At 41.4% G+C, this 26,461-nt stretch overlaps 2 protein-coding genes across 2 annotated transcripts; one reads left to right on the top strand and one right to left on the bottom strand.

Annotated features, from left to right (window-relative positions):
* Positions 1-2,531: 2,531 nt before the first annotated feature.
* Positions 2,532-10,446, top strand: gpr12 (G protein-coupled receptor 12). Its single transcript, XM_028434466.1, has 2 exons — positions 2,532-2,627; positions 5,182-10,446. The coding sequence occupies exons 1-2, from the start codon at positions 2,583-2,585 to the stop codon at positions 6,220-6,222; spliced, it is 1,086 nt and encodes a 361-aa protein (XP_028290267.1). The 5' UTR covers positions 2,532-2,582; the 3' UTR covers positions 6,223-10,446.
* Positions 10,447-10,654: 208 nt separating this feature from the next.
* wasf3b (WASP family member 3b) lies at positions 10,655-25,614 on the bottom strand. Its single transcript, XM_028434464.1, has 9 exons — positions 25,497-25,614; positions 18,082-18,238; positions 16,646-16,780; positions 15,830-15,983; positions 15,460-15,577; positions 14,448-14,629; positions 14,084-14,359; positions 13,569-13,879; positions 10,655-11,567 (listed from the first exon to the last, which is right to left on the bottom strand). Exons 2-9 carry the CDS (start codon positions 18,212-18,214, stop codon positions 11,410-11,412), a joined length of 1,467 nt encoding a protein of 488 aa, XP_028290265.1. The 5' UTR covers positions 18,215-18,238; positions 25,497-25,614; the 3' UTR covers positions 10,655-11,409.
* Between the last annotated feature and the right edge of the window lie 847 nt (positions 25,615-26,461).

The following is a 26,461-nucleotide window of genomic DNA, read 5'->3' as shown; positions in this document are numbered from 1 at the left end:
CTCCAAAGAACAATCTATGCTATGCCCCCAACTTACTCAATATACTCTGATTGCAGAGTAGACAGGTGCTAAATCTTATAGGGGGTGGGGCCAACAGTGCCGGTTTGTGATGTAAGAAGTCACCAAAATGTCACAAACCATCATTCTCAGCCGATAGCAACATTTGATTGTAATTGCAGGGTTTAAACCCAAAGAGGGCAGTCACTCTTAAGTCACACTTAATTCATACCCAAATGCATTTGTTTTTAATGGAGGAAAAAAAGTGATTTGATGGTGGTTTAGTTACACTTAAATATGGAAATTACTGGTTTATCTGCAACCCACTGAACTAAAATGAGTTTAATACCACTGGGACTGGCATGGAGAAATGAACTCTGGATAATGAGAGCCAAGCTTAACTGGAGCTGGTTAAAAAAGAAAGTGTCTATTTGTATGGTTGTTGGATAACCCCCGGTGCTATAGAGGGTTTTCACGGCGCGTCATCAACCCGGAAGTCGCCATTTTGGAGATATAGCAGCAGGTCTACAAAGAGCACGCAGACAAGATAATCCCAAATTTTGAGACAAAATGGTGAACTATTGTCGTGTTTTTGGCTGTACCAATGGGTCAAACAGTGGGACACAGTTGGGGTTTTATAGATTGCCAAAAAAGATAAAAAATCAAGGAGAACAATCTCACAAGTTATCAGAGGAAAGGAGGCGCTTGTGGCTAGCAAAGCTAAACCAGGATCTACGAGGCAAAAATCTAGACAAACATCTGAATTTCTTCAGTCCATTTCTTGTCAGGTAAGTAAATTGTTGTTTGCAGCAGCTCTTAAAGGTCCCTTATCATGCTATTTTTCACCTCCATTTGTTCTAAGAACCCCAAAAACAAAGTATTTGAGGTTTATTTTCCCAAACTTGCCTGTTTTCCAAAGTTTTAGCCTCTGAAAAGTCACTTTCTGAGCAACTCTACACAAACAGGCTGATTTGCGGCCTACTTATGCATATTCATTGAGTAGGCGTGTCTATAGACAGGACACTGACTTCCTCCTCCCCGCACGGTGACGTAGGGCCAGAGGACGGCCCGCCCTCCTCCCACCCACTCCGTAGCTGAGCTCATGCTGCTTTATAAACACGAGACAGACCGTAGGGGCGGGGCATTCACCGGTACATACATAGACTGTAGTAATGCTCACCTTTGTCTGTGGGTGAGAGCTTCCTGGAGGCGTGGCTTCTCCAGCTCAGTGCCACGTCAAATTCGTCATCAAAGTGGGAACGCGTCATCAAATTGGAGCGAGGTGTTTGGGCTCACCCTGCAGTAAGAAAGGAGTAAATCACCCTCTAACTAATGATTGAGGGAATCAATGATAAAAACACTTTGGGCATGTTGTATGAAGCCCTATAGCACTTTATGATGTTTAAAACACAAAGTTGATTTCGTTTAACATGGATCCTTTAACTAAATTTCTAGTGTGATGATAATATAATTCATATTTCATATCAATGCCAAAACAACCCGTCATAAGAACAGTTTCTTCCCACAGGCTGTCACTCTAATGAACGCTAAACAGTCAAAGACTGTCAGACCCGTTGCTGTGAAATAACCCTGGAACTAAATTGTAACTGTGAATGTACATACACGTATATTATTTAATTTAAACATACATCTACGCACACTCATTAATGTAAATACCGGAAAAGATAATCACATGTTTACTTCATCATCCTTTTGCACTACTCACCACTGCAGGTTAGTTTTTAACCTACTGATGATGTGTTGTTGCAATATTCCGATGTTTGTCCAGATTTTTGCCTCGTAGTTCCTGGTTTAGCTTTGCTAGCCACAAGCGCCTCCTTTCCTCTGATAACTTGTGAGATTGTTCTCCTTGATTTTTTATATATTTTTTGGCAATCTATAAAACCCCAACTGGTGTCCCACTGTTTGACCCATTGGTACAGCCAAAAACACGACAAAGTTCACCATTTCGTCTCGAAATTTGGGATTTTTCTTGTCTGCGTGCTGTTTGTAGACCTGCTGCTATATCTCCAAAGTGGCTACCTTCCGGGTTGATGACGCGCCGTGAAAACCCTCTATTGTTACTGTTTACCGAAAGTACAAGTACGTAGCGTGTTAGAAGGTTAGGTGATAAAAACCCAATATCGCAACATTTTTGGGGGTTAGGGTTTAGGGCAAGGAGTCCTAGTCACGCGACCTAAACTGACTAATGGACTGACCTATCACGTGACCTAAACAGGCCAGATAGGGGCGCTTGCGTACGGATAGAATGTCGATATATTGATACGGCAACCGTAAGGATAGCTACTACTCCTTTAAAAAAAATAAAATAAAAAAATAAAATAAAAAAAAAGCGTCAATGAGCTGAATATTCCTGCTGTAAAAAAACAGTTTATTACAGGGATAGTCATCACATTCATTCTAGATTAAGAAAACTACCGCGAGGCTTCTCCTCCTCCTCTGGCGCACAGCCGCAGTCCACAGCGATGCTTTTCATCCCTCTCCTCCTCCTTCCTCCTCCTTTTCTTCCTCCATCGAGCTGCGTCCCTGCTGTCTGCCGGCGCCGCACCGCCCTGCTCGCTACCATGGACCTACACTGTTCTCCACATAAGTCACCTGACCCAGTCAAGGTAAGTGCACGTGCATGGCGAGAGGAGCGCCGTGGATGCTGTCCTTCACCCCCCGTGCCGGGCGCAGCATAGCAGTGTGGCGGTGATGGTGATGCTGGGGGACGGGTGCGGACTCACCGCCATCACCTGCAGGAGAGGATCAATGTGGGGCCTTAAAATGACAGCGAACCACGGCTTTCATTGTGCACCTTTAAAATGTATTCATCGTGGCTCTGCATAGACAATGGCCCCTGTCCTAGGGGGCCACAGTCCTGTTTGATTTGGATTTCTTTAATTTTAATTGTTTTTTTTTGCCAACAAGTCACCCAGTCAGTCCCAGGGCTAACACGTGCCAATTCATTAACTTGCATTGGTTTTTCTACTTTCACCTTTGCAGAACAGCACTTGTGCATTCATTTGAATTTCAATATACTTTTAAATACATTTAAACTAAAGTCACACATTTAGATAGGTCAAAGCTTACATCAAAAGCCTCAGTTGTACAATGTACCATATTTAATGCACCTTTTGCATCTCATCTATGTAGTTTTGTGTGTGTTGTGTTGTGACAGAGGGTTTGACCATGTGTGAACAGCATTTTTAATTTCCTTCAGGATATATTAAGTTCCGTGTTATCAGTAGCGCCTGGTTTTAATTTAGCACTGCAGCAACCTTGATGTTAACCGTGTGTGTGTGTTCCTGCATAATGTGCTCTCACATGCACATGCACACACTGTGTGTACCAAGCCAGGGGTTCTCAACCTTGGAGTCAGGACCCCATTTGGGGTCGCAAGACACAGGAGGGGGTTGCCAGGTGCCTCAGGAAACAAATAATCTATATTTTTCAAACAATTTCAGCCCATTTTTGCTTATGTTTACCATTTTCTGCAACTACCACACCAAACTTGCCATGGTAAACCTATATTTACATCATTTTTATTGCCATATTTGTTGCGACATTTCTGCCACTTTTCCATCAATTTTCAATGCCTTTTCTCCTCATTTTTTCCACTTCCAAGTCATTTTTGGTCACATTTCACCCATTTTATTTTTGATTAAAACACAAATGTACATCTTTGAGATGGCTGTATACTGTTTGCGCAAATAATATACACTTCCTGGATAACAGTGGATATTATTCAGATAAATGTGGATTCATAAATTCATAGAACAATGGACCATCGTTTTGCTGACTTTATGGATGGGCCCCAAAAAAGCTCTCCCCTTTATTCCATCTTATAGATGGCCCTGTCTCCACATGAATGTTCTTCAATGTTCATGTCCGTGTCCAACCACCTTCAGCTACTGTGGGGGTCCTCGGTGTCTGGCACTTTTATTTTAGGGTCACAGGCTGAAAAGGTTGAGAAGAACCACTGTAATAAGCTACTATTCCAGGGCTGCATGTGATGTCATCCAGGCCAACAATATGTAGGCTATGCCTAAGTTAATTAGAGTGAATGTGTGAGTTACTTAACCATGCATTCTGAGTTAGCTGTAGGCTCTTCTTCTATCATTTATGGATTATTTATTGTACATACAGTAGCAGTTTACATTGTGTTAAACCTTGTTAAATATTTTTTTGTGTGTTTAAAAATCATTCCAACACACCTTTGCATTTTAACCCCATAGTCATAAAACATCAAAACACTATAAGGAAATTCAAAAGTATTGCGTTTAGAAAAAGTCACTCGTCAATGCAGTGCATAGGGGTGTCTCCATCCTATATTGATAACGGATATCGGTCCGATATCAGCCAGAAAACAAATATCGGATTTTACCGGATTGCATCTAAAATCTCCGATATATTTTATATTACATTTATTCAATTGTAGAAAACTGTAGATATTATGTTGAAGGTTAAAATGTATGTAACCAATTGGTTAATAATAAATGGGTCAGTTTTTCTCATCCCTACTGTTGCTGACTATTGTTCTCTGTTTGAGTGACATCACTTGATCAAGTCTTTTCTAACATTCCACACTACAATATACGTAATAAAAGTCTGTATGATTCGTGCTGATTTTGTATCGGTTCGATATCGGTATCGGCCATTGCTCCAGACTGCAATATTGGTATCATATCGGAAGTGAAAGAGTTGTATCGGGACATCCCTAGTAGTGCAGGTTTTTTCTGTTTAAAAGTGTTGCTCAGACCAATTAAAAAGAAAGTCTATAACTCTATTTATCTATTTTGTTCTGAGACATGCACAGTAAAAAAAAAACGTGTATATTGGGTTACTTAAGGTACACAAACTGCCTGTAGTAGTTATTGACTAAAGATAATTTACTGTTTGTTTGCTGACCTTCTACAGCACGTGTTAAACTCAAGTCTTGCAGGTCACATTTACCCCAGCATCCAATATGGAGCCAAATTGATGTTTTTTCCAAAGAGTAAAAATACCAGTTTCCATTTATTATTAGGTACAACACCAGTTAGAGATGTGTGTAACTGGTGTTTTTTTTACCCTGAGTGGTGTGTGAGTCACATAGTGCATGTATAAATGATAAACTAGGGAACATACAGTGTTAAATATTCTCTTAATTTCCTGTACATGGACTGTGTGTGTGTTTTACAGACAGGGGCCACAATGAGTGAAGAGCCAGCAATCACCCCAAGCTGGCTAAGCCCTGACCCCACAGCCTGGGCGAGTGGAGGTGGGGGTCCCATGGACAACACCACCAGCCTGGGCTCTTTCCCCCCCATGGACTCCCTACCACCCAGCCAGCTGCCACTGCTGATGAACCCCTGGGACATCGTGCTGTGCTCCTCAGGGACTCTGATCGCCTGTGAGAACGCGCTGGTGGTGCTGGTGATCTGGCAGAACCCGGCTCTCCGGGCACCCATGTTCCTCCTGATTGGTAGTCTGGCGCTGGCCGACCTCCTGGCCGGCCTGGGCCTTGTGCTGCACTTCACCTGTGCCTACCTGATTCGCTCGGACTCCGCTCAGCTGTTGACCGTTGGGTTAGTGGTGGCCTCCTTCTCCGCCTCCGTCTTCAGCTTGCTGGCCATCACCATCGACCGCTACCTGTCGCTATACTACGCCCTCACCTACAACTCTGAGCGGACGGCGGCCTTCACCAACACCATGCTGGTGCTGCTGTGGGGCCTGTCGCTGTGCCTGGGCCTGCTGCCGGTCACAGGCGTTAACTGCCTGGATGAGGAGGCCTCGTGCAGCGTGGTGCGCCCGCTGACTAAGAACAACATTGCGGTTCTGTCTGTCTCCTTCCTGCTGCTCTTTGGTCTCATGCTGCAACTCTACGTCCAGATCTGTAAGATTGTGATGCGCCACGCCCACCAGATCGCCCTCCAGCACCACTTCCTTGCAGCCACGCCCCATTACGTCACGACACGGAAGGGCGTGTCCACCCTGGCCATCATCCTGGGTACTTTTGCAGCCTGTTGGATGCCTTTCACTGTCTACTCTCTTATCGCCGACTACACCTACCCTCCACTGTACACCTACGCTACGCTGGTGCCTGCCACGTACAACTCAGTTATCAACCCGGTCATCTACGCCTTTAGGAACCAGGAGATCCAAAAGGCCCTGTGGCTGGCGTGCTGCGGTTGTGTTCCTGCCAGTGTGGCACTTCGCGCACGGACCCCGAGCGACGTCTGACCCCGGCCGACCAACGTGGGAAGAGAAGACCTGAGTCCATGGTGCTCCTCACTGGGTGGGTCCAGTGTTACAGAGGAGCTGTGGCTTCAGCTCGGGCTGGAGACGCAGGTTGACTCCGTCTGATATTTTGTTGCACCCACCACAGGGGTGAAGCCCTCCCAAGGTTCCACTCTCAGTAACCAGCCTTTGTGCATGATGCACCCCGCCCCCACCCTCTCTGCCACGCCCTTCCTCCTGCAGACAGCAGCCAGGGAAGCTTCTGCTGACACGTGTTTCCAGCAACGGGGAGGAGCCGTTGGGGTTTTTTTCAAGCACACTGATGCCTGATGTAGCGGAGAGGAGTTAAAAGGCTGTCTGGAGCAGCATCCCGGCGCTCTGCTGCTGCTGCTGCTGCTGCTGCACTCTGGACGTGCAGAGAAAGCCAAACAGGCACTGAGAGCTAAAAATAGAGCCGGAGCACTCCCGCTGATCCATCCGCGCTCACAGTCCTCAGAAAAGCAGAGCGAGCCGCTCCCAGTCTCTGGTACTGAGAGCCTGGAGACAGAAACATGGTTGACTTCCATCTGTGGATTATGTAAGGTTAATGTGTGCACCGATCAGCCATAGTATTATGACCACTGAGGGGGAAAAAGAAAAGGAAAAAACCATTATGGTCTTACTGGGGCTGGAACAAAAAAGGGGAAAAAAACTGTTTATTGTCAACATTTTCTTAATGTTTTAACACTGACATGAAATAAAAAGATATGTAATATTATTCAAAAATAAAATTAATAACTAACAATGAATACAAAATGTCTCAAGTATAATTTGTAAAGTCTTGTTAAGTATGATTTGATATGAATAAAAAAAAATATTTTTTTCAAAACAAAATGTCAGCTTAAAACACACACATACAAACATTATTTAAATCTGTATGTATTAAAACCATTGATAAGTGGCGACGAGGATGGATATTATGGCCACAAGCTCTCAATGTTGGAGTATTGTAATATATTTAATGTGGAATTTGGAGGCTTTTTACTGTAATTGAAGGAAAACGTGATGTTTTTGCGTTCCGTTTCGTGCCATGTGCCACTAAAAACCCTCAAAGTCTGATATTCACAATCTGTGATGGTCCACATTTGTGTGTTTGGCACTATCGCTTCTAAGCCTCTCACTTTAGCATTAGGGCAGTTGAGTTTAGGGTACACTCAGTATTTGTGATTTATTGATGAATTAATCAGCACTTTATTGAGGTGGTGTTAATGCTCTGGCTGATCAGTGTATCTCCTCTTTCGACTCCTAAAAGGAGGTCATGTTGTCTTGGGTTTTTAACAAACTGTATTGCTTTTAAAACCCAGATCAGTGTCAAATGTAGCCAATCGTCTCTAAAGGGATTGTGGGTAATTTAATGAACAGCTGTAATGACGTGAATTTATTGATAACAGATTATCACAAGGGAGGCCAGGATGAAAGGAGCCATTTGTTACTGTTAGTGATTGATTGATTGATTGATTGATTGATTGATTGATTTAGGAACAAAGAATTTTCCTAGTTTCTCATTTAAAACTAAATGTCATACATTTAAGGGCCTGTGAATGTGGATTGTTTTTATTCTGATTTTTTTTTTTTTGATAATAATAATTGTATTAAAAATATTCAGTTAATCTTTGACTGCAAAAAAAACAACAAAAAAAACCTCCAAGAATTTTTAGAAAATGAATGGATCACCTGAATATCTCAGATTGCTATGTAGAGATGTACAAAAACAAATTGAAATCTGAACTCTGTGCAAGCGTTGCAATGAAAGTAATTTATTTATCTGACCTTTCAACATATGCAGGGGTCACTGAGGGTCTGTTGGTGCCTATTACATGTCACTTATAGGCCACCAGGACAGGTAAGCAGTCCATTACAGAGGATGTAACCCACTGACAATCACACACAGACCAACATGTTCACACACTGATTCACTATCACCTTTTTACGAGCTCCAGTTGAGGCTTTAATGGTAATTCATGTATGTTATAACTGAAGATGTGGCTCCTTTAACTCTTGGCTTCTTCTAAAGTAAGGTCTGCATGCTGGGCGTCACCGTGGTATGCTGCATGCACTAAAACCAAGCACAGATCTGAGACCACTGTGTTGATGTCCCTGAAGCGTTCTGATGTCACCATGACCCCAGTGTGTGTGTCTGCACCACAGTGTACCTCATTAACAGTGTATACCATTACAAGAGCTACAATCATTATTGAAGGTCACCGGAGTGGCACCTTTTTACAATCGCGTGGACTTCTCGGGAGTATTTTATGCTGAAGTTTCAAAGCTTTGACCAAGCATCAGCATCATCAGCTGCTCTGAGTGTGCTGTGTTGAAAAACTCCTCGTCCTTCATATCATGTCAGCAATAACTAGCCAATGAATGGTAGTTATATTTTGGATGTGAAGCAATACTCAGAGAGCAATAACATCTCCATGGAAGAGGAAAGAGCTACAGTACAAGTGATGCTTTAATATGTTCTTAAAGAGAAAGGACGAGGATGGAACTGCTGTGTCATTCCACCACTTGTTTTCTAAGCTGAAGTAGGGCTTTGGTTTGATGTTGAGCCTGAATGAAATCCTTAACTTTCCTTAAAAACTGTCCAGAGTGTCGTGACCTCTAAAACCAACTGTGTTTTTTTTGTGTATCTGGAATAGGTTGCATGGCCTCGGGTTGTGTGCATGTGTGCAACTTTTCTCCTTGCATGGAGAATGGAGCAAGTGTGGTGCAATGTCAAGTCTTGTGTGAACTTAGAGTTGAATGCTGCCAGTCTTCCAGTCGATTCTGACAGAAGTGGCCTCGTTTTTAAATGTATTTTTTTGTCTGTCGAGTTTTTGGGGTGGAAGATGTGTAAAAGAGGTGGATATGGCGCTCCAGCACTTCAAGCCAAAGGGAAAGGAACTCTAAACTGGACATGGATCCAAACTGTACTTTGTGTTTCTACGACTGATACTCTACTTTTAAACCAATCTGGTCCAGCTAGTGTCCATTAAGTGACTTCTGAATGATCCTAATGAGCTAAAACCGTTACTTCCCAAATGCAGAAAAGTACCGTACTCAACCTTTACAAGACCTTCTCACACTAATCCTGAGACAGCCGAGGAGCTCCAGCTCTGCTACAACCTCCAAAGAGCTGGAAAACATTGGAGAACAGTTCTGTGCACCAACAGGTCAGAAATGGCACACGACACATTGATTACAGACTTCACTTTTGGAGAAAAGTCTATTTTGTTATAGTCATTAAGAAGTTCTATTTTTTCCACTTCAATCTGGCTTGGATTTGGATTTGTTCGATGTAACTGCGCTGTAAAGCTTTGTTCTGAATGTAGTACTGTTTATCTAACTTGTTCCTTTTTTGTAAATAAGGCATGCTAAGATGGGGCGGTCACACCAACATGCATGGGGCTTCCAAAGTCTGTCACTTAGAGGTTAAAGATGAGTTGAACTCTTAACTTTCTTCCCTTTGGATGACATTTCTCCATTTTGGCTGTTAACATTGATGTTGATTGACCCTCAGTCTGTTGAACTCCACCATTGGCAGTGATGAGAAGGATGGATTTCCTCTCTCATGGTTAATGAATGTGAATCTCTTGTGCGGCCAACAGTAGTTTTGAGATTTTCATTGTCGAGCAGGTGCAGAAAAGGGCTTTGTATCAAACAAAGGTAATAGACTTTGATGTTGGATGTAACAATACATACAGTAACTGTAAACACACCTGATATTCTACTGAATTGATCACTTGTCTTTGTACACAAAGCTTGTGCTTGCCAGTGTTTGGATGTTGATTAACAACGACTTTCTTTTGGTTACCAATTTAGAGCTAATTATCGATACACTCAAGGGCCTGTGAATGTGTGTTTGTGTGTGTGTGTGTGTGTTTTGGGGTTTTTGGGAGCGACGCCACGGTCGACAGCATCTTGTGTAGATGTATGCATAGTTTTCAATGTGAAATGCACTTTATTTTTTTGGGATGAAAATGGCACAAATTAAGTGTGTGCAAAAATGAAATGTATAGATGATAATCAACATGCACTAAACTTAAATGATATATTGTAAACAACACACAAGGAGAAAAAAAAAAAACAATGTGTGTGAACGTGGTGTCTATTTTTACAAAGTGTTAGTTGTACTTTTTATTGCTTTGATTAGTTCAATCTATTGAGAGATCTTGTTAATTTTGTATTAAAAACAATGTGCTGTGCATCAAAAAACGCCTGATTTGATTATTTTTTGATTATATTCAAGATGCCCTCGTGGCCCCTACTTCATTTTCGCACTACACTGTTTCCCTGGCAATGCTGCTTCCTAGTTGTACCGTTACCATGGAAACTGGAGTCCTCTGAGCTAGGGATGTGTTGTTTCTATGACGACATTGGGACAGGAAACAAAAAAAAAATGGACGAGGAGCATTGATCATTTTACGTTTAGCATTTTATTCTTGTCTGGGTCGAAGGTTACACATGCCCCGCCCTCCCTGTTCTGTCCTGGCCCCGCCCACACAGCAGTAATGATTGCGTCTGTTTATGGTCATACATTTGATTGCTAAGCCTTTCCGAAACATCACCCATCATTGCAGCATTTGAAGGGTTCTTGCCAGTCGTTTCCCAGGCTGCCAAACTCGTCCAGTTATTATCATCTACTCTTTAAAACCTTGGTCCCTGATCTAAAACATTTTGGTAATAACATGTAAAAAAAAAAAGACGAGTACATTGGTTAGCTCAAGAGGAAAGTTTCCTAACACTTCTAACACTCTCAAGCATCGACTATACAAGTAATTAGCACCTTTAACTGGGTGTCTGTTGTGTTATAGCAGGTAAAGAGACAATCACTGGGGTGTATTCACAGCATATTCAGCAAACTCAGTGTTACAATAATTCAGAGTGGTAAGCGTTACATATTCTACTAATCTCTTTACAGTGTCTCTCCTAATGAATACACCCCCATCTATCCAGTTTTGGACCATTCAGCTTATTTAAACAGTAATTGTGTATTTGTGTGTATGGTTTTTGCATCTTTTTTTTAGTCTGAGAACCTGTGGATGTGGCACAGTGGGCATTCCTTTACGTGTATGTGAGTGGAAGATCAGTTGATTGCAAAGAACACTGTCAGTGAAGCATCAGGGGTTATCCTATTGATTGCGTGTGTGTGTGTGTGTGTGTGTGTGTGTGTTAATCCGACCAATCGTTTTCCTCCAACTCAGAGTCGTCCTCTGAATCGGAGTATTCTACGGCGATACGTCGTGACAGGATGGTTGCTACGTCGTTTCCCACCGGTTCGCGCTTGGCCTGCTGCTCCTGCTGCTCCTGCACCTTCTTCAGCTGGATGCCTGCGCGCAAACATGGGAGAAAAACACACACATTAAATTTTATAGTTTGCTTCTGTTAGGATCCCTCAGAGACTGGCCGTTGTTTATGGCTCTGCTTTTTCTGGAATCAGTCGGACATCTCTCCACACGATTACAGCTCGTTCAGAAAGCTGCAGCCAGATTAAAAATATGAGCACCCTGCAATGGCCTCAATTCATTGGCTGCCTGTCAAACCTCGTGTGGATGATAAAATTTTATTTCCAAACATTACAGCCGTGCACGGCCTCTCACATGATTATTTAGCTGATCTGCTTTCTCAAACCAGATAAATCACGTGTGACGGTTTACAATTCCAATATCACAAATGCTCACTGAGGGCCTAATTTAGAAGGATTTTCATAAAATGAAAAGGTAATAAATACAATTTGTTCAATTTTATTATTTCTATTACCTTGTAATGACATTTTAGTAGGGATGTAACGATTCACTCAACTCCCGATACGATTCGATTCACGATACTGGGTTCACGATACGATTCTCTCACGATTTTTTCATTTACAAAATGGGACTGTAGACAATTTTTTTTTTGGGAAAAAAAACTAGAAAATACTGTATATTTTCCTTTTATTTTTTCATTGTCAAAAGAATTCCTTGATAAACTATTCAAAACAATGCAATTTAACTAAAAATAAATCTTGAATGAAATAAATAAAGGAATAATACAAATGAAAATGAAGCCTATTAATTTAAATTCTGGTTCTATAATAAACTATGCAAAACTGCATAATAGTTCTTTTTCTTTTAAAAGTGCAACTGAAAATGTATTTTGTGCCTTAACAATTGGACTTTAAAAAAAAAAAAACGCGATTACACTGATTTACGTCATATTTGTTTGGACCAGCAGAGGGCGCTGGTAACACAGTGGTCGGTTGGCATGCAGATATCTTGCAGTGAAGAAGAGAAGCTATGCTAGCAGACAGAGCTAATAGAAAACGGTGACTTTTACAGATATTCAAGTAATATTACAGATATTCTTTCGGTGCTAAAGGGGTAATTAATCATTTATTAACATATTTAAGAGTAGAAGGCGGCCAGAAAGAAAGTATTAGCAGACTCCGCCCGCCGCCAACACTTCCGGATAAAGTGCTGGTTAAAAAAAGTACTGCGATTCAATTGTCAGAAAATCGATATCAACCGTGATACCTATGAATCGATTTTTAACTGCCTTACGATTAATCGTTACATCCCTACATTTTAGTCCATCTTATTTGATTTTATCGCAGAAGTAAGTACTTTTTAACTTCAATTAAATTTATTATAAATGAAGTCATTTGATATTATTAGTAAGCGTGTCCCCTGATCAGATATTGATCAGACATCGGTTTGATATCAGAAAGAAAAAAGAAATTTCACACTACAAAATAAGTAATAAAAGTATGTGTGATTTGTGCCAATATAGTACTGGGTCGATATTGGTATCGACCAGTACCCATGGACACAATATTGGTATCGTATCAGAAGAAAAAAGTAGTATCTGTGTCTGATTATTGGGATTACAGAACACAGTGGATCGTACATGCTGTGAAGTTAAATGAAAAACTGCAATTACTGTATATAAATAATGTAATTTTTTTTTACATAGGAAAGTTTTTTATTGGATCATCTGTCTCTGTTGGTTAGATTTGTAATAATTGTTCATGTGGATTTGTTGGGTTTTTTCTTAAGAATTATATATTTTGATAAGCGCTTCACGATGACTATTGTTGTAATTTGCGCTATATAAATAAAGTTAAATTGAATTGAAGTAATTCATATTTAAATATAAAATCACTGTATATTTATTTGAAATCCTGCTATTGTTTTGACAAAATGTTTAGTTCACGCTATAAACCTGTTAATGAACTAGTATAACTATAAATCCTACATTTGAACATTTAAAAATTTTAAAAGGTGTTTAAAAACGTGATAAAGTTGGTTAAACCATCTCCATTTAATCAAAGAAAAGCACACTGCTGCTCTTACCCATACGGATGGCAGCCAGCAGGTCGCTGCGTGCGTCATTGACCGCGGCGCTCTCAGCTGGTGCAGCAGAGGGCATCTTGTGGGGTATAGAGTGGGAGGCACCGGGATGAGGGAGAGGTGGAGGACCAGGAGGAGGGGGTGTTGCCTGGGCACCTGTCACTGGTAGAGGAGGAGGAGCGTAGCTGCCAGCCCCGCCCATCGGCCCAGGAGACATGGGACCTCCTGGGGGAGAGGCGAAGGCTGTCTGGGCTGAAGGAATGAGTGGGGCAGGTGGGGGTGGAGGGGGGCCGGTGTTGGCATAGCCGTCCATACTGTGAAATAATGAAGAGGAATCAGAGCAGTCAGAGGAAGATGTGGAGAAATGACCACTAGGTGGCAGCAGTAGCAAAGCATTCACAGGTGATAATCTTAGATGCTTTTAGTTCGAAACACAACCTTTATTTAACTTGATTTAAAACCATAAAAATAAGTAGTACATCAGTTATACATTGTAATAAAAAGTAGTTTTTATAGACCTGTAGTCCATGGGAGGGAGAGACATAGAGCCTCCATTCATGGCCTCAGTGGGTGGAGGAGGCAGTGGGACTTGGTGGTGGTGGGTGCGACCAAGAGTCCCCCCTTGATAGGCCATCATCGTCCTGCCTCTGCTGTCATGTTCTCCTCCTCCCCAAGCCGCGTGTCCAGCAGCCATCTGGGCCGCCAACATGCTGGGAGGTGGGCCCGAATAGGTGTGGGCGTGGCCTGCGTGGTTCATGCTATTGGGATAGTAGTGCTGATCAGTGCTGAGACCCCTGATGAGAGAACAGGAACAACCTCAGACGTTTTAGTGTATGCTGGTGAAAAACACAGCATGTGTGAGAAAGACAGTGGGTGAGTTACCTGTTCTCCGGAGACATGGAACCCTCTGAGGACGCCCCTCGGTCTCTGTGGATGGTGTGCCGGTGGTCCGGCCTCAATTCCTTATCCAAAGCCATCATGTTCCACTCCTGACGGCGGTTCCTGGCTTTGCGAACCTTCTTGACTTCCCTCTGCAATGTTCCGTCCACACAGCGTCTCTGCTCCTGTAACACAAACAAACACAAGAATAAACAATACTATTTATTTTCTGTTTTTTAACCTCAAGCTGAGTGGTATAATAAGAACAGACTTCAAGTTTCTTTTATTCAGACAACTTTTTTTAAGGAAATTTACTTTGATCTTCTAACATATTTTGACTTTCCACTGCCAGTCTTCCTCAGAGGCGTCTGCAGATCGCTTTGATGTGTCCTTATGAGTTCTTTCTTGGCATGGCCAACTAATGATTGGATTTATACAGCGCTTTTCTCAAGGAGACTCAAAGCGTGTTACAGAAACCATTATTCACTCACACCAATTATACCGGTGGTGGTAAGCCACATTGTAGCCACAGCTGCCATGGGGCATATTGACAGAAGCGTGGCTGCCATTTTGCGTCGACAGCTATTCTGACCACCACCAACATTCATTTACAATTCACACCCATTCATACATAGGATTAGCAATGTGGGTAAAGTGCCTTGCCCAAGGACACAACAATGACTTGGATAAAGTGGGATTCGAACCCCCAATGCTTCGGTTGTTGGACGACCCACTCTACCACTGAGCAACGGTCGCAAACTTGGCCCCTGTCATGATGTCTGGGACCATAGGGCGATAGGGAGCGTGGCCACCCTGACAAATATGTCAAGTCGTAACTCATAAGGACACATCACAGTGATCAGCAAATGCCGCTGAGGAAGACTGGCAGTGGACAGTTGAAGCATCTCAGGAGATCAAAGTAAATTTCCTGAATAAAATCTTATTCAAAAAGAAGACAAAATGAATGGATTTACACTTCAAATTGAAACTAAAACTGTGAAAGTCTCTCTATCACCTTCTGCTTTCTCTTCTCTTTCCTCTTGTCTTCAGTGTCCTGCAGCATCTTTTCCTTCCACAGGTCAAAGAAGTAGGACGGGTCAGTGTAGAACTTAAGTGCGTCTTTGTGGTCGTCCCTATAGAGACGGAAATACCAAGGTTACATCCCCACGAGTGTACTTAAAGTATCACCATGTTATATCAGGGCTGTGGTTATAGTGAAATAATAGTGTGTGGAAAGTCAGACATCAGAGCCATACGGAGCTGTGAAGCTTGCAAAAGAAAATGAGAGGGAATATCTGAGTGTATGGAAATAAAAGAGTGAGGGGGGGTATATTTGTGTCAGCTTATAATTTAAAAAGGGGCTTTTTGTAGCTTTATTTGCTGACCTGTAGGACGAGAGGATGGTGAGGGGTGGAGGTTTGTCACTAAGGTTGTATATCTCCTTCACGGGGACTGGGACGCTACCCTTGGATACCACCTGCTGGTCCTGGGTGGTGGAGCTCTTAAACGCTTTCCTCATGTTGATGTCTTGCAGAGAAACTGATAAAGACAAAATATAAATATTTGAGTTGTAAAATGGTTTGTCTAAATCAATATTTCTCAAATTCTCAATGTACTTGAGAGAGAGAGAGAGAGGAACAGAGAGAGAGAGGGAGGAACAGAGAGAGAGAGAGGGAGAGAGAGAGAGAGGGGGGGGGAATTAGAGAGAGAGGGGAAAATCAACAGATACAACAATAAAAATAAATAATTTCAGGAGCCATTAACACAGGGTTTTCCAACCTTGGGGCCAGGACCCCATGTGGGGTCACCTGAGATTTTTGAAAAATTAAAACAGATTTTAGAATTTTTGTAATTATTATTCTTTTTTAAAAAAAAATTTATCTTGATATCAAAATGGGGACACGATCCAGAAAAAGGTTGGGAACCACTGCACTAAATACTGTTTCATTCAACTTATTTACAAAATGAGATTCTTTAAAAAGTGTGTTATCAGTCATTCATTCCATCATTATGCTCTGCTCTATCGTTGTTTTTAAATAGTTTTCTAAGCAAAATGTTGTAGTCAAACAAAGGGGGTACTTGAGCCAAAAAAGTTAGAGAACCACTGTCTACTGGAAACAAAGACATTTTCAGGCAAAAAAAAATGGTTAAAACACTGAAATGATATCCCATAAGTAGAGAACTGCACGCCTCTTGCCCACCTTCCTCCACTGTGGAGTCCAGCTGTGTGACCTTGACGGCCAGCCTGTCGATGCGGTCCTGTAGAGAGTTGGCACGCAGATAGAAAGTGTTGGCCTCCTTAAACAGTTCACCAAATATATCCTCTGCATGTTTACCTGGAAGTGTTAAAAAAAAAAAGGGGGAAATTTGAGAGAAAGATGGAAGACTTTTTTTCTGAAGCAGATTAAATGGCCCTGAGCCTTGAGTGTGATCAATACAGCTGTAATGTGACACAATGTGAATCAGGAGTCTGTGCAGGAACCTCTTTTGTATTTGGCTCCATGAAGCCATGATCCTCATGAATATTTAATTATTTTTCAACTAACGTCCATCCAAATCTGATATTGTTTATTTGTGGGGAGCTGGGGATCATGTTCTAAAAGTTTAAGCCCAGAAATAAAGTTTTTCAGAGCTTGTAAAATATATCCTAAGGGTTATCGAACGTGTCATATCCAGTGTGATCATACACAGACTATTTCTGTCCTGTCCCTGCTGACAGGATGGGCTGCAAGCTTATGGAAAAACATTTAGAGGAAGGAAGAATCACAGATCAGGCATGCCGAGCCCCTTCACCCCCGACCTCTCTTATGGTCCACTCCCACACACGGGTACACACAGACCATCAGTGTTTCTGCAGTGTATAGATTTACACAGCACGGCCTGTGTGTGAGCATTTATATTTAAACCACACAACAGCTGCTGAAAGGCCCACTCCCAGTACAGGAAACGGACACAATAAGAGACGGAGTGAGAATTTTAGTGAGTTAACAGCTGAACAACAAGGGTCTGAGTTTTCACATCCAACTTCCAACACAGTCAGTGTGCGAGCAAGGAAAAGAGAGCAACTGAGGATAAATAGGAGAAGAGTAGCTGCCAAAAAGCTATGCAGCACACAGTGCTGATGGGTTACAAAACAAGGACACAGGAATGGAAGATGGACGGGGAAATAGATGCCCTTGATGCTTTAACAATGCTGTCATTTACAGTCAGCATAACAATCAATACTCAACAGTTTATTTGGCACAAATACAATTGCAATGACACACGCACAAGCACGCACGCGCACACACACACACACACACACACACTGTAGACACAGTCACATGCCCACAACTGGACAGAAGAGCTGGTTTTTGCAGAGCGATCAAAAAGGATTACATTTCAGCCCTTCATGATCCAGATGGAGGCTACCCTAAGTGACCCCAGGCCCTGTAACCATGACAACAGTCAAATCAATCACAGCCTCGGGATTAATGATGAAGGCATATGATCTGGTCTTGCGACAAAGAGACTACACACGATGTACATTACGCTAACCACAGTGAAGTGATAACCTCGGGGAGGAAATGTGCTCTTAATGTGAAGGACAAAAAGCTCAGTGTTTTACTTCTTTTACTTCAAAGTCTGTGTGACTTACTCAGGCTGCTGAGTTGGCGTATAATGGCAGATAGCGTGTTGTTCATCACACACTCCAGCTCGCTGCCGATGCCCTCTGGAAGCTCCCCTCGGCAGAGGTGACGCGGCTCGATGTTCCTCTTTACCAGCGGCATGGTGAGCTCTCACACCGACGCCAGCTGCAAGGGAAAAGCACACAACGTGTAAACAACTGGTCAACATCATCAACTTTTTGGATAAACACAACAGTGTGGTGTTCTGTGTTGAATGTGGGAGTAGAGTTGTGGTATCATTCCCAGCTGAGTGATGACAATCATCTTTCACAAAAAACAAATGTTTAAAAAATACTAGCAGAAATTCTTCCTGAGGGCCCAAGAGTGGAAAAAAACCTGCCACAAGTTAAGTATCACTTTGATTCCAGTCCAGTTTCAAATTTCCTAACTCCGTTTCAGGGTTTACATATTTCTGCGTCAAGTTATCCTTTTCTGTTTCTACATTTTTCCCTGTTTATATGACTATGATAGCTGTTTAACTTCCCGAAACCATATCAAACATGCTAAATATTATATTATATTGTTATAAATTTCACATTTTATATGCTTTAGATGATGAAACCACACAAGATTATGTTGTAAAAGTGCCGTTAGCCACAGTGCTAAATCCTCAGATCCGTTTGACAGGAAGAATACCATGGAAATGTGTGATATGGTCCCAAAACATTATATGTGAAACTTTTATTTCCGCCAATCACTCTCACATTTCTGCAGCCATGTGATTGTAGCGGCTTCCGCCGTGATGCATCACCAGGTAAACTCATCACCAGTTCAGCTAATACACCATCAGTTATACCTGTCTTTGTTCCAGTGCCTTTTTAGATTTGAAAGATGTCATAATAATCTGAACCGCATGTTTATCACAATAGATTCAAAATACATTTCAGATAAAGAAAGAAAGAAATTAGTCAGATTTCTTTTTCCGTGTTAGTTTTTCACAATCACGGAAAATTGGAGGCTTGTTAAAAGCTGCTATTAAATCTAACTGCTTTTTCATTCAGAAGTGTCAGACATGCAGGACTGCAGCCCTTCAGGTTTACAGTCAAGGATCATGAGAACTGACATTATAGATGGCCAAATGCTAATACCTGTGCAGGGGCTGAGTTTTCTTCTAAAATATTCCCTCATCTTCTCTTCCTCAGTTATACACAATGTACGACGTATCAAAAACAAACCCAGTCAGGGTCTGTTGACCAAAGAACTGACACAGTGATGACCCATGGCCCCTCAAAGCCTGACAACTTCTGGCAACCAGCAGGGAGATTAAAGCATTAGGGATAGGAGGATACAGCATGCCAGCTGATCCCAGGATGGTTTGTCACTTGCCCAGCTGGAAATCTGACACAAGCTCAGATTCATGGATATAACACCAAATGCACTCGGAGTAAACACAACACTGGTATAGAACCACCAGAAAAGTGGAAATCCACTCTGAGATCTCTGAACTTCTCCTTATGAAAGACAATCGCAAAAAACAAACCAAAATCCCAGGGTGCATCAGGGCAACCATCTTATCACAGTCTCGTCTTGCATCCTGTTTTGGAAAACTGAGTGCGGCTCCTGTTTCCTGGTTCTCCCCGTGTCACATCTCCACTTCCCGTCCAAACACTTTACCAGAACAATACACCGACTGCAGCAGCTCAAAGAAGCGGACATGGAGGAAAGACATGGACACACATGGAAACATACACACACACGCCCTTTTTCCAATCCAAACCACTTTTAGCCTCACGAGTCCTATGACTGAAGGAAATAATGAGTTTTCCCGATGCTGCAGAGAAAAAGCATCTTCAGAGAGAAGCAGGTGGATGAGACACAGGAGATCTGGCAGTCAGACACAATCTAATATTAGAACAGCAGAGAAAGTACAAGCAGGTACAAGACACACTATTCATATTTACTGCATTCAGCACTACTTTAGCCTGCTTAATATTAACCAGTCACAATACTCAATCATCCTTGTTTCTATTTCCTGAAATTAAAAGCCGTGATTACATCTTCATTGTGCCAAATTATGCCATAATAACACTGTGCTGTGAGTGACCCAGCAGGACACCACAGTAATCACAGGCTGTGTGGTCACACACAATCACAAAAAAAAAGACAAGAACCACTTCTTCCCTCCACTGAGGCCTTCTCCCACCAGCAGAGTCCTCATCTGGCCCAGTTTTCTTACCCACTCACCCCCGCAAACCCACAATGCCTCACGCCAGGGTGAGCACACAAAAGGGTAAAATTACAGCCATCATGCTCTGCCACTTAACGACACTGAATACAGTCGGTAAAAGGAGGATTTGGGTTTGAGAGTGAAGCAGAGCTCAGGGTAAACATTTTGAAAACAGTGAAACAATGGAAATGAGATGATGCAAATGAGACAATTGCATGTTTTCCTTTTTGCTGTTTGGTTGGCATAACTATTGCACCGATGAGGCGAAATAATGGGTGGTTGAGGGTGTATGGGTTGGGGGGGTGGGGGGGTGAGTTGAGTGAGGAGGAGGGGGACATAGGGCTTGTTTGCTTGTGAGAAATGAGGGGGAAAGACACACACACACACACCGAGTGGGAAAAGAGTGCCCCAGAAAAGGAAATGGTGAATGAGTCGGTGGGCTAGAGACAAGGAAAAGGTTATAGTGAGAAAGTGTGTTCATGCGTTCATCATCTGTGTGTGTTTGAGTGAGAGAGTGTGTGTGTGTGTGTGTGTGTGTGTGTGTGTGTGTGTGTGTGTGTGTGTGTGTGTGTGTGTGTGTGTGTGTGTGTGTGTGTGTGTGTGGAATGGGGGAAGGGTAGGAAGAGGGACCTCAGGGAAGCTGAAAGGTTCCCGGGACAAAAGAGCTTCGTTCACACGGCAACAGCCCTACTCTCCCATGCAACCCCACCCCCACCCTCACCCCCCTTCTACGACCTTCTTTAAATCTCCTTCCTCCACTTGAGCATTGAAAGCTCCACATCTTTCACTCACTGAGGAAGGATGACGGCAAGAAAAAGAGAGTGGAACCAGAAACTTAAGATCCAAGGTTTCATCCAGAGCTGGTTCCCATAGCTCCCCATCCCCAATTTATAACAACACGGCAAGCAGCACACTCAGCCATTTGGCCCCTATACAACTGTGTCACGAGCCCACCAGGTAGCCTCTCGGATGTCCCATTAGCAGCATGAAAACAGTTCTGTCAGCAGGAGAAATGCCTTTGATCCTCAAAGGGAAGCTTCTAACTGCATCCGTCCCCTGATGCTCGTGCACGGCGCCCACGCCTCTCCTCCAACGCAGCAGCAGGAGGCCTTTACTACAGATGTGACAAGTCCATTAAGCAACGGAAGGGAGGTGTCGTTACTAATTCATAAGATGAGTACAGCTTCTTACTCCGATTCGCTTGCTTTGAAACTATAAATTATGTAACTTAGATGACGTCAGTTTACACTGCCCTAAATATGACAATTTTTTTTAAATGGCTGTGACTTTAGGCCTGTCGAAGAATATTTCTGTCTCCCCAGTGATGCACAAGGGCACTAATGGTGTAACATTGATTGTGCTGTACCTTGGATGGACTATGAAGGGAACTCAAGTGAGCAGTGAGTCCTGCTGGGTACGGGAAAAGGCGTAGGCTTTTGAGTGGACAAAAGGACATGTCATCTGCCAGGGCTGTGCTCCATTGGAGTAACAAGGCTTTAAGCAAAATCATAATGTCAGATACAATTCATCATATCATTAAGCAAAAAATGTCATATCAAATGTTATTACACAGTGGTCAAAGTATATTCAACTACTTGTTTTTTTTGTCAAACTTGAAAAGCTATATCTTTATTATTTATTATGTTGCCTTTTTGTTTGACAGCGAATCTAAAAAACCAAATTCTTCTGTTCAAAGTATTAAATTCAGCTTTTATCCTTCCAAAAACCAGAGTACGTGCCTACTTACTAGGAATGTCCCGATACAACTTTTTCACTTCCGATACGATCCCGATATTGTAGCCTTGAGTATAGGCCAATACCGATATCAATCTGATACGATATCAGCACAAATCATACATACTTTTATTACTTATTTTGTAGTGTGGAATGTTAGAAAAGGTTTGATCAAGTGATGTTACTCAAACAGAGAACAAGTCAACAGCAGACACATTTATTATTAACCAATTGGTTACATATATGTTAACCTTCAACATAATATCTACAGTATTCTACAATTGAATAAATATAATATAATCTACATCAGAGATATTAGATGCAGTCTGATAAAATCCGGGAGTGGGTAATTTCTAATCAAAAAGAAAGAAAAAACTAAACCAAAAACCAACACAATATGTATTTGATACTAGATAATGTATTGTATTGTTTAATAATACAGATTTGGGGACTACTTAACTAAATGTTTCTTGTATGAAAATAATTGTGTATCAGTGGGTCATTATTTAAAGATGTGGCTGAAATCATGGGCTTTTCTAGACCCTCTGATGTGTTCGTTAATGGTTTGAGCTGGAGTTACTGTGTTATAGAAACTGCTGTTCTTTTAGTAAAATGCCACCAGACAACATCTGTTGTGTAAATCCTGGGGATTATTCCTGTGACTTTTTAATGCAAACATGACCTCATTTGATCATAATCCTGAACCATAATAAGACAATCGGCTAAAAAAAAAAGCTAATTCCTTTGTGTATGGCTAATCAGTTGAGTAACTGAGTGGGAACTGCTAATTGTAGTGGTACTGTTTTAAAATGATTACCACATTGCGTGTGAAATAAACTAAATGAATCCACATGCTTGACATTTGAAGTGTTTTTCTATATTAGTGTGAAGTAATCTTAAGTGTGGTGCTACAGAGTCATTAGTTGCAGATGAAATATTAATTTGTCCATCATAAATATTTTCCAATATGTGGTACTGACCCTATGCTATTCATTTTTGCATTTGTCATTTGTGTTTCTATACCTGCAGGAAATGCCAATCAGGTGCAAAGAGGTACAAATATATGACTTATCAATGTGTAATTACACATCAGTATTAGTTTATTGAGCTGTAGTATGAAAAGACAGACTAATAAAAATGTTACAATTCCTTCAGCTATTCCTCATCACAGGCACTTACTGATAGTTAATCTGTTTTCATCTGCAATTGGCTTTAGGACATGATTACATAGTATCGACTATCCTGCATGTTTTATTCAAGACTCAGCAGACTAAAAAATGATAAGATAACACAATGATTAGTGATTAGATAAGAGCATCAATGGTTATTTTATTGTTTGAGATGAAAAAGGAGATTTTATGCCGTCTGAGACATATTTGTGTCTATTTATTTGTCAAATAGGGCCGGTTTAAAAAAAAGAAAATCGACTTAAATCAATTTTCCTTTGAATGGCCCGATATTGATTCATTAAATCCTAAAATTTTAAAAGTCTGTTCTAATTATGTGTGTAATTAATGCAGTTCATAATGCATCAAATTAGAATGTGTTTTCTACTATTCACAGCATTAGTCATTTGATAACCTTTTCCTTATTCAAGTCAATTTTGTAATGTGACATAAGTGAAATATCCTTAACTGTATCGAAAATGGAATTCAATCGCAAATAGAACCAGCACTTTGTGAATCGAATCAAATCGATTTGGCAAATCTGAATCAATAATACCCAGCATCGTCTAGAATATTTGTTGTTTTTTTGCCGTGGAATTTTAAAAACCCCAGGAATCCTTTCACTGAACCAATCGTTTCCGGTATTTTTTGTTTTTTTTTTCATGTTCAGAGGTCTTTAATACACTTGTGTCACAAATTCAGTCGTAACTGAGGCTACTGGGATACTGATACCACAATTAAGGACACTAAGGAAGCCATGCCAATACCACATAGTGAGAATAAAGCCATTGTAAAGCCCATACTTGGCTCATGGTTCAAACTACTTGACATTACTAGCCAGCCACCATCCCTCATTCAACTACATACTAAAGCAACAGAGCTGCCATGTAGAGAACTGGACTAATATCAAGTCGTAACTGAGGGTTCCACCTCAAAAACAACAAAAAGTAGCCCACGGCTGAATGTTTGAGGAGGTTTACTGATTATTTTCTTTTTTTCTAGGTAAGACCCCAATTTCCCTGAAATGTGCCCCACATTAGAAACAAGGGTGTGGATGGGAATACCAATGGAATTGTATAGACATTTGTTCCAATATTTGGATTCAGGCTGGGAAATGATTGAACTCACTTGACTGTCAGACAGTGGGTCATGAATTAAAGTGTAGTGCAGTGGTTCCCAATCTTTTTTTGTCCCGTGTGTAAACCCTTTACATTTTTGTCAAATCATGTGTACCCCCTTTTCATATCATAAGTACCCTCTCCATAATTTTGTGGAACAGTGGGTTCAAATTAACCCCTAAATGTGTCTCGAGGCTTAATCTGCAAATTCAAAACAGTGAGCGGAATTTATAGTGGAATTCTACAAATTTCATGTGATTTCTTCAATAGTAAGTAAATACAGTCTCTTTTGTAAAATGTGGCTAATTATTGTCTCCTGTTGTCAGAAGTGTGATAAAATGGCCTCTACAACATAAAATAATCCTGTCTCAATAAATTACAATAAAATCAAGCATTTTATTAAAAAATTGTACTGTTAATTTGTGGTGAATTTGTCCAAAAAAAAAACTGCCTAAAAAGGAGCAAACATTTCCCATTTAATTTTTTACATTTGTCTTTCTGAGGACCCCCTGCAATGTGGTCCTGTACCCCTATGGGTACACGTACCCCTGTGTGGGAATCACTGGTGTGGTACAAAATATAACTTTATTCACCATTCCTATCTACTGTATAATCGCCAACCTCTGCTATAATACTTCAATGGCTGACATTTTGCTTTGGGCTACATTTAAATAAAAAATAAAATAAATAAATAATAATGATTAAACAAAATACAATTTTTTAAAAAAAATTATAATTGAAAAAAATAAATAAATAATACAATAATTATCACACACACACACACACACACACACACACGGTCAGCGATCAATCACTGTTCCGCACCGTCGCTTCCCGTTACCGACGGACTGACCCACATCTGTTCATCGGTCCCTGGGAGTTTTCTGTGCCAGTTTAACACATTTAAAACACAGACGTTTTCCGTCTGCAGGGACTGTCTACCAAACTGATTAATAAGCAGGTGAACGGGGGACACCGAATACATATTTATGCGGTTTAAAGTTGGCTCGCGTCGATGATTAAATGTCGGATTTGTTATCCTCGACTGGGGGTCTGCCCCCACTGACCACTACGTTAGCTAGCGTTTATCCTACTTATTTATCCCAAATTACACCATATTAATCAATAATAACATCATATTTTTAACACTACATATCATAGTTATATTACATTGTAAAAAAGTCTCATAAAGGCCTCACCAGCACTTGATATATTAGAAGAATTCAGCCCGTCCACATGTCCCGTTAGGTACTCCTATTAGCTCTGCCATCCTCTGTCCCAGCCCGTCTGGACACTCCGGGGAAAATCCTTTGAGGACATAGGAACGCCCACTACCAATATCCACCAATCAGGTCAACATCCAATGGCTCTATAAAAGGACGGACGTCCGCTTTGACCAATCATAGCGCTCAGATAGTTTGATTGACAGGGAGACTCCCCGAGCCTGGAGTAAAGCATGATGGTGAAGGCGGAGCTCGGATTGGGCGTCGCTGAGGAGCTTAACGAGTAGCTGAGTCCCTCTTCTTGTCAAAATTATAGGTGCATTATATTCATATTTTGGCTTGGGGGTTATTTTTAGACTCAGTGACCTATTTTTGAAAGAAAAACCAGCAGAAATCGTTTTCCCACAGTAGGTTCAGTCAGACACTGATGGAGTGGTGGGGGGGTCATGGAGTAACAGGCACAAACAGCTCTGCTGGAGCACCGAAGCAGCTCAGTGGGAAAACTGGGAATACTTAGATCTGTGCTGGGGTCTCTCAGGTGCGACTGTGGACAGAATGAGTTTAAAGATGATGAGTTGCATCAGGACACAGTCATTGCTTTGCAGTCAAATTCTTACAGTCCTTAAAAAAATAAAGATTTTTTTTATATTTCTGGTCAAGAAATAAAACCTAGATTTCCTACAGGGCTGAAAGTTATGTGCAGACCATGAAATGACTGCTACAATGAACGATTCTTAACTGGTGGGTCGCGGAAGGCTGGTCAAAAAAAACAAAAAAAAACTTAATGTCTCTCATGTTGGACGTCTTTTATTTTGAAAAAAACTTTTCTTTTTACAGGCATGCTGTGAAATGCATTGAATATATAAATTAATATTTTAAAAAAAAGACTACTTGTGTTTTCAACAGCTATTTTTGAAAAACTAGATTGAATTCTTCGCTGT

This window comes from Gouania willdenowi, chromosome 20, assembly GCF_900634775.1.
Source record: "Gouania willdenowi chromosome 20, fGouWil2.1, whole genome shotgun sequence".
Classification (NCBI taxonomy): Eukaryota; Metazoa; Chordata; class Actinopteri; order Blenniiformes; family Gobiesocidae; genus Gouania; species Gouania willdenowi.
Note: the sequence above shows the minus strand (reverse complement) of the source record. Positions and strands in the feature narration are given on the sequence as shown.

Coding starts and splice junctions, on each gene's coding strand:
- gpr12 (XM_028434466.1), top strand. CDS start 2,583: ATGGACCTACACTGTTCTCCACATAAGTCACCTGACCCAGTCAAG. Junction 2,628..5,181: donor AGTCACCTGACCCAGTCAAG/GTAAGTGCACGT, acceptor TGTGTTTTACAG/ACAGGGGCCACAATGAGTGA.
- wasf3b (XM_028434464.1), bottom strand. CDS start 18,214: ATGCCGCTGGTAAAGAGGAACATCGAGCCGCGTCACCTCTGCCGAGGG. Junction 16,781..18,081: donor ACGCCAACTCAGCAGCCTGA/GTAAGTCACACA, acceptor TAACACTTCCAG/GTAAACATGCAGAGGATATA. Junction 15,578..15,829: donor ACCATCCTCTCGTCCTACAG/GTCAGCAAATAA, acceptor CCGTCTCTATAG/GGACGACCACAAAGACGCAC.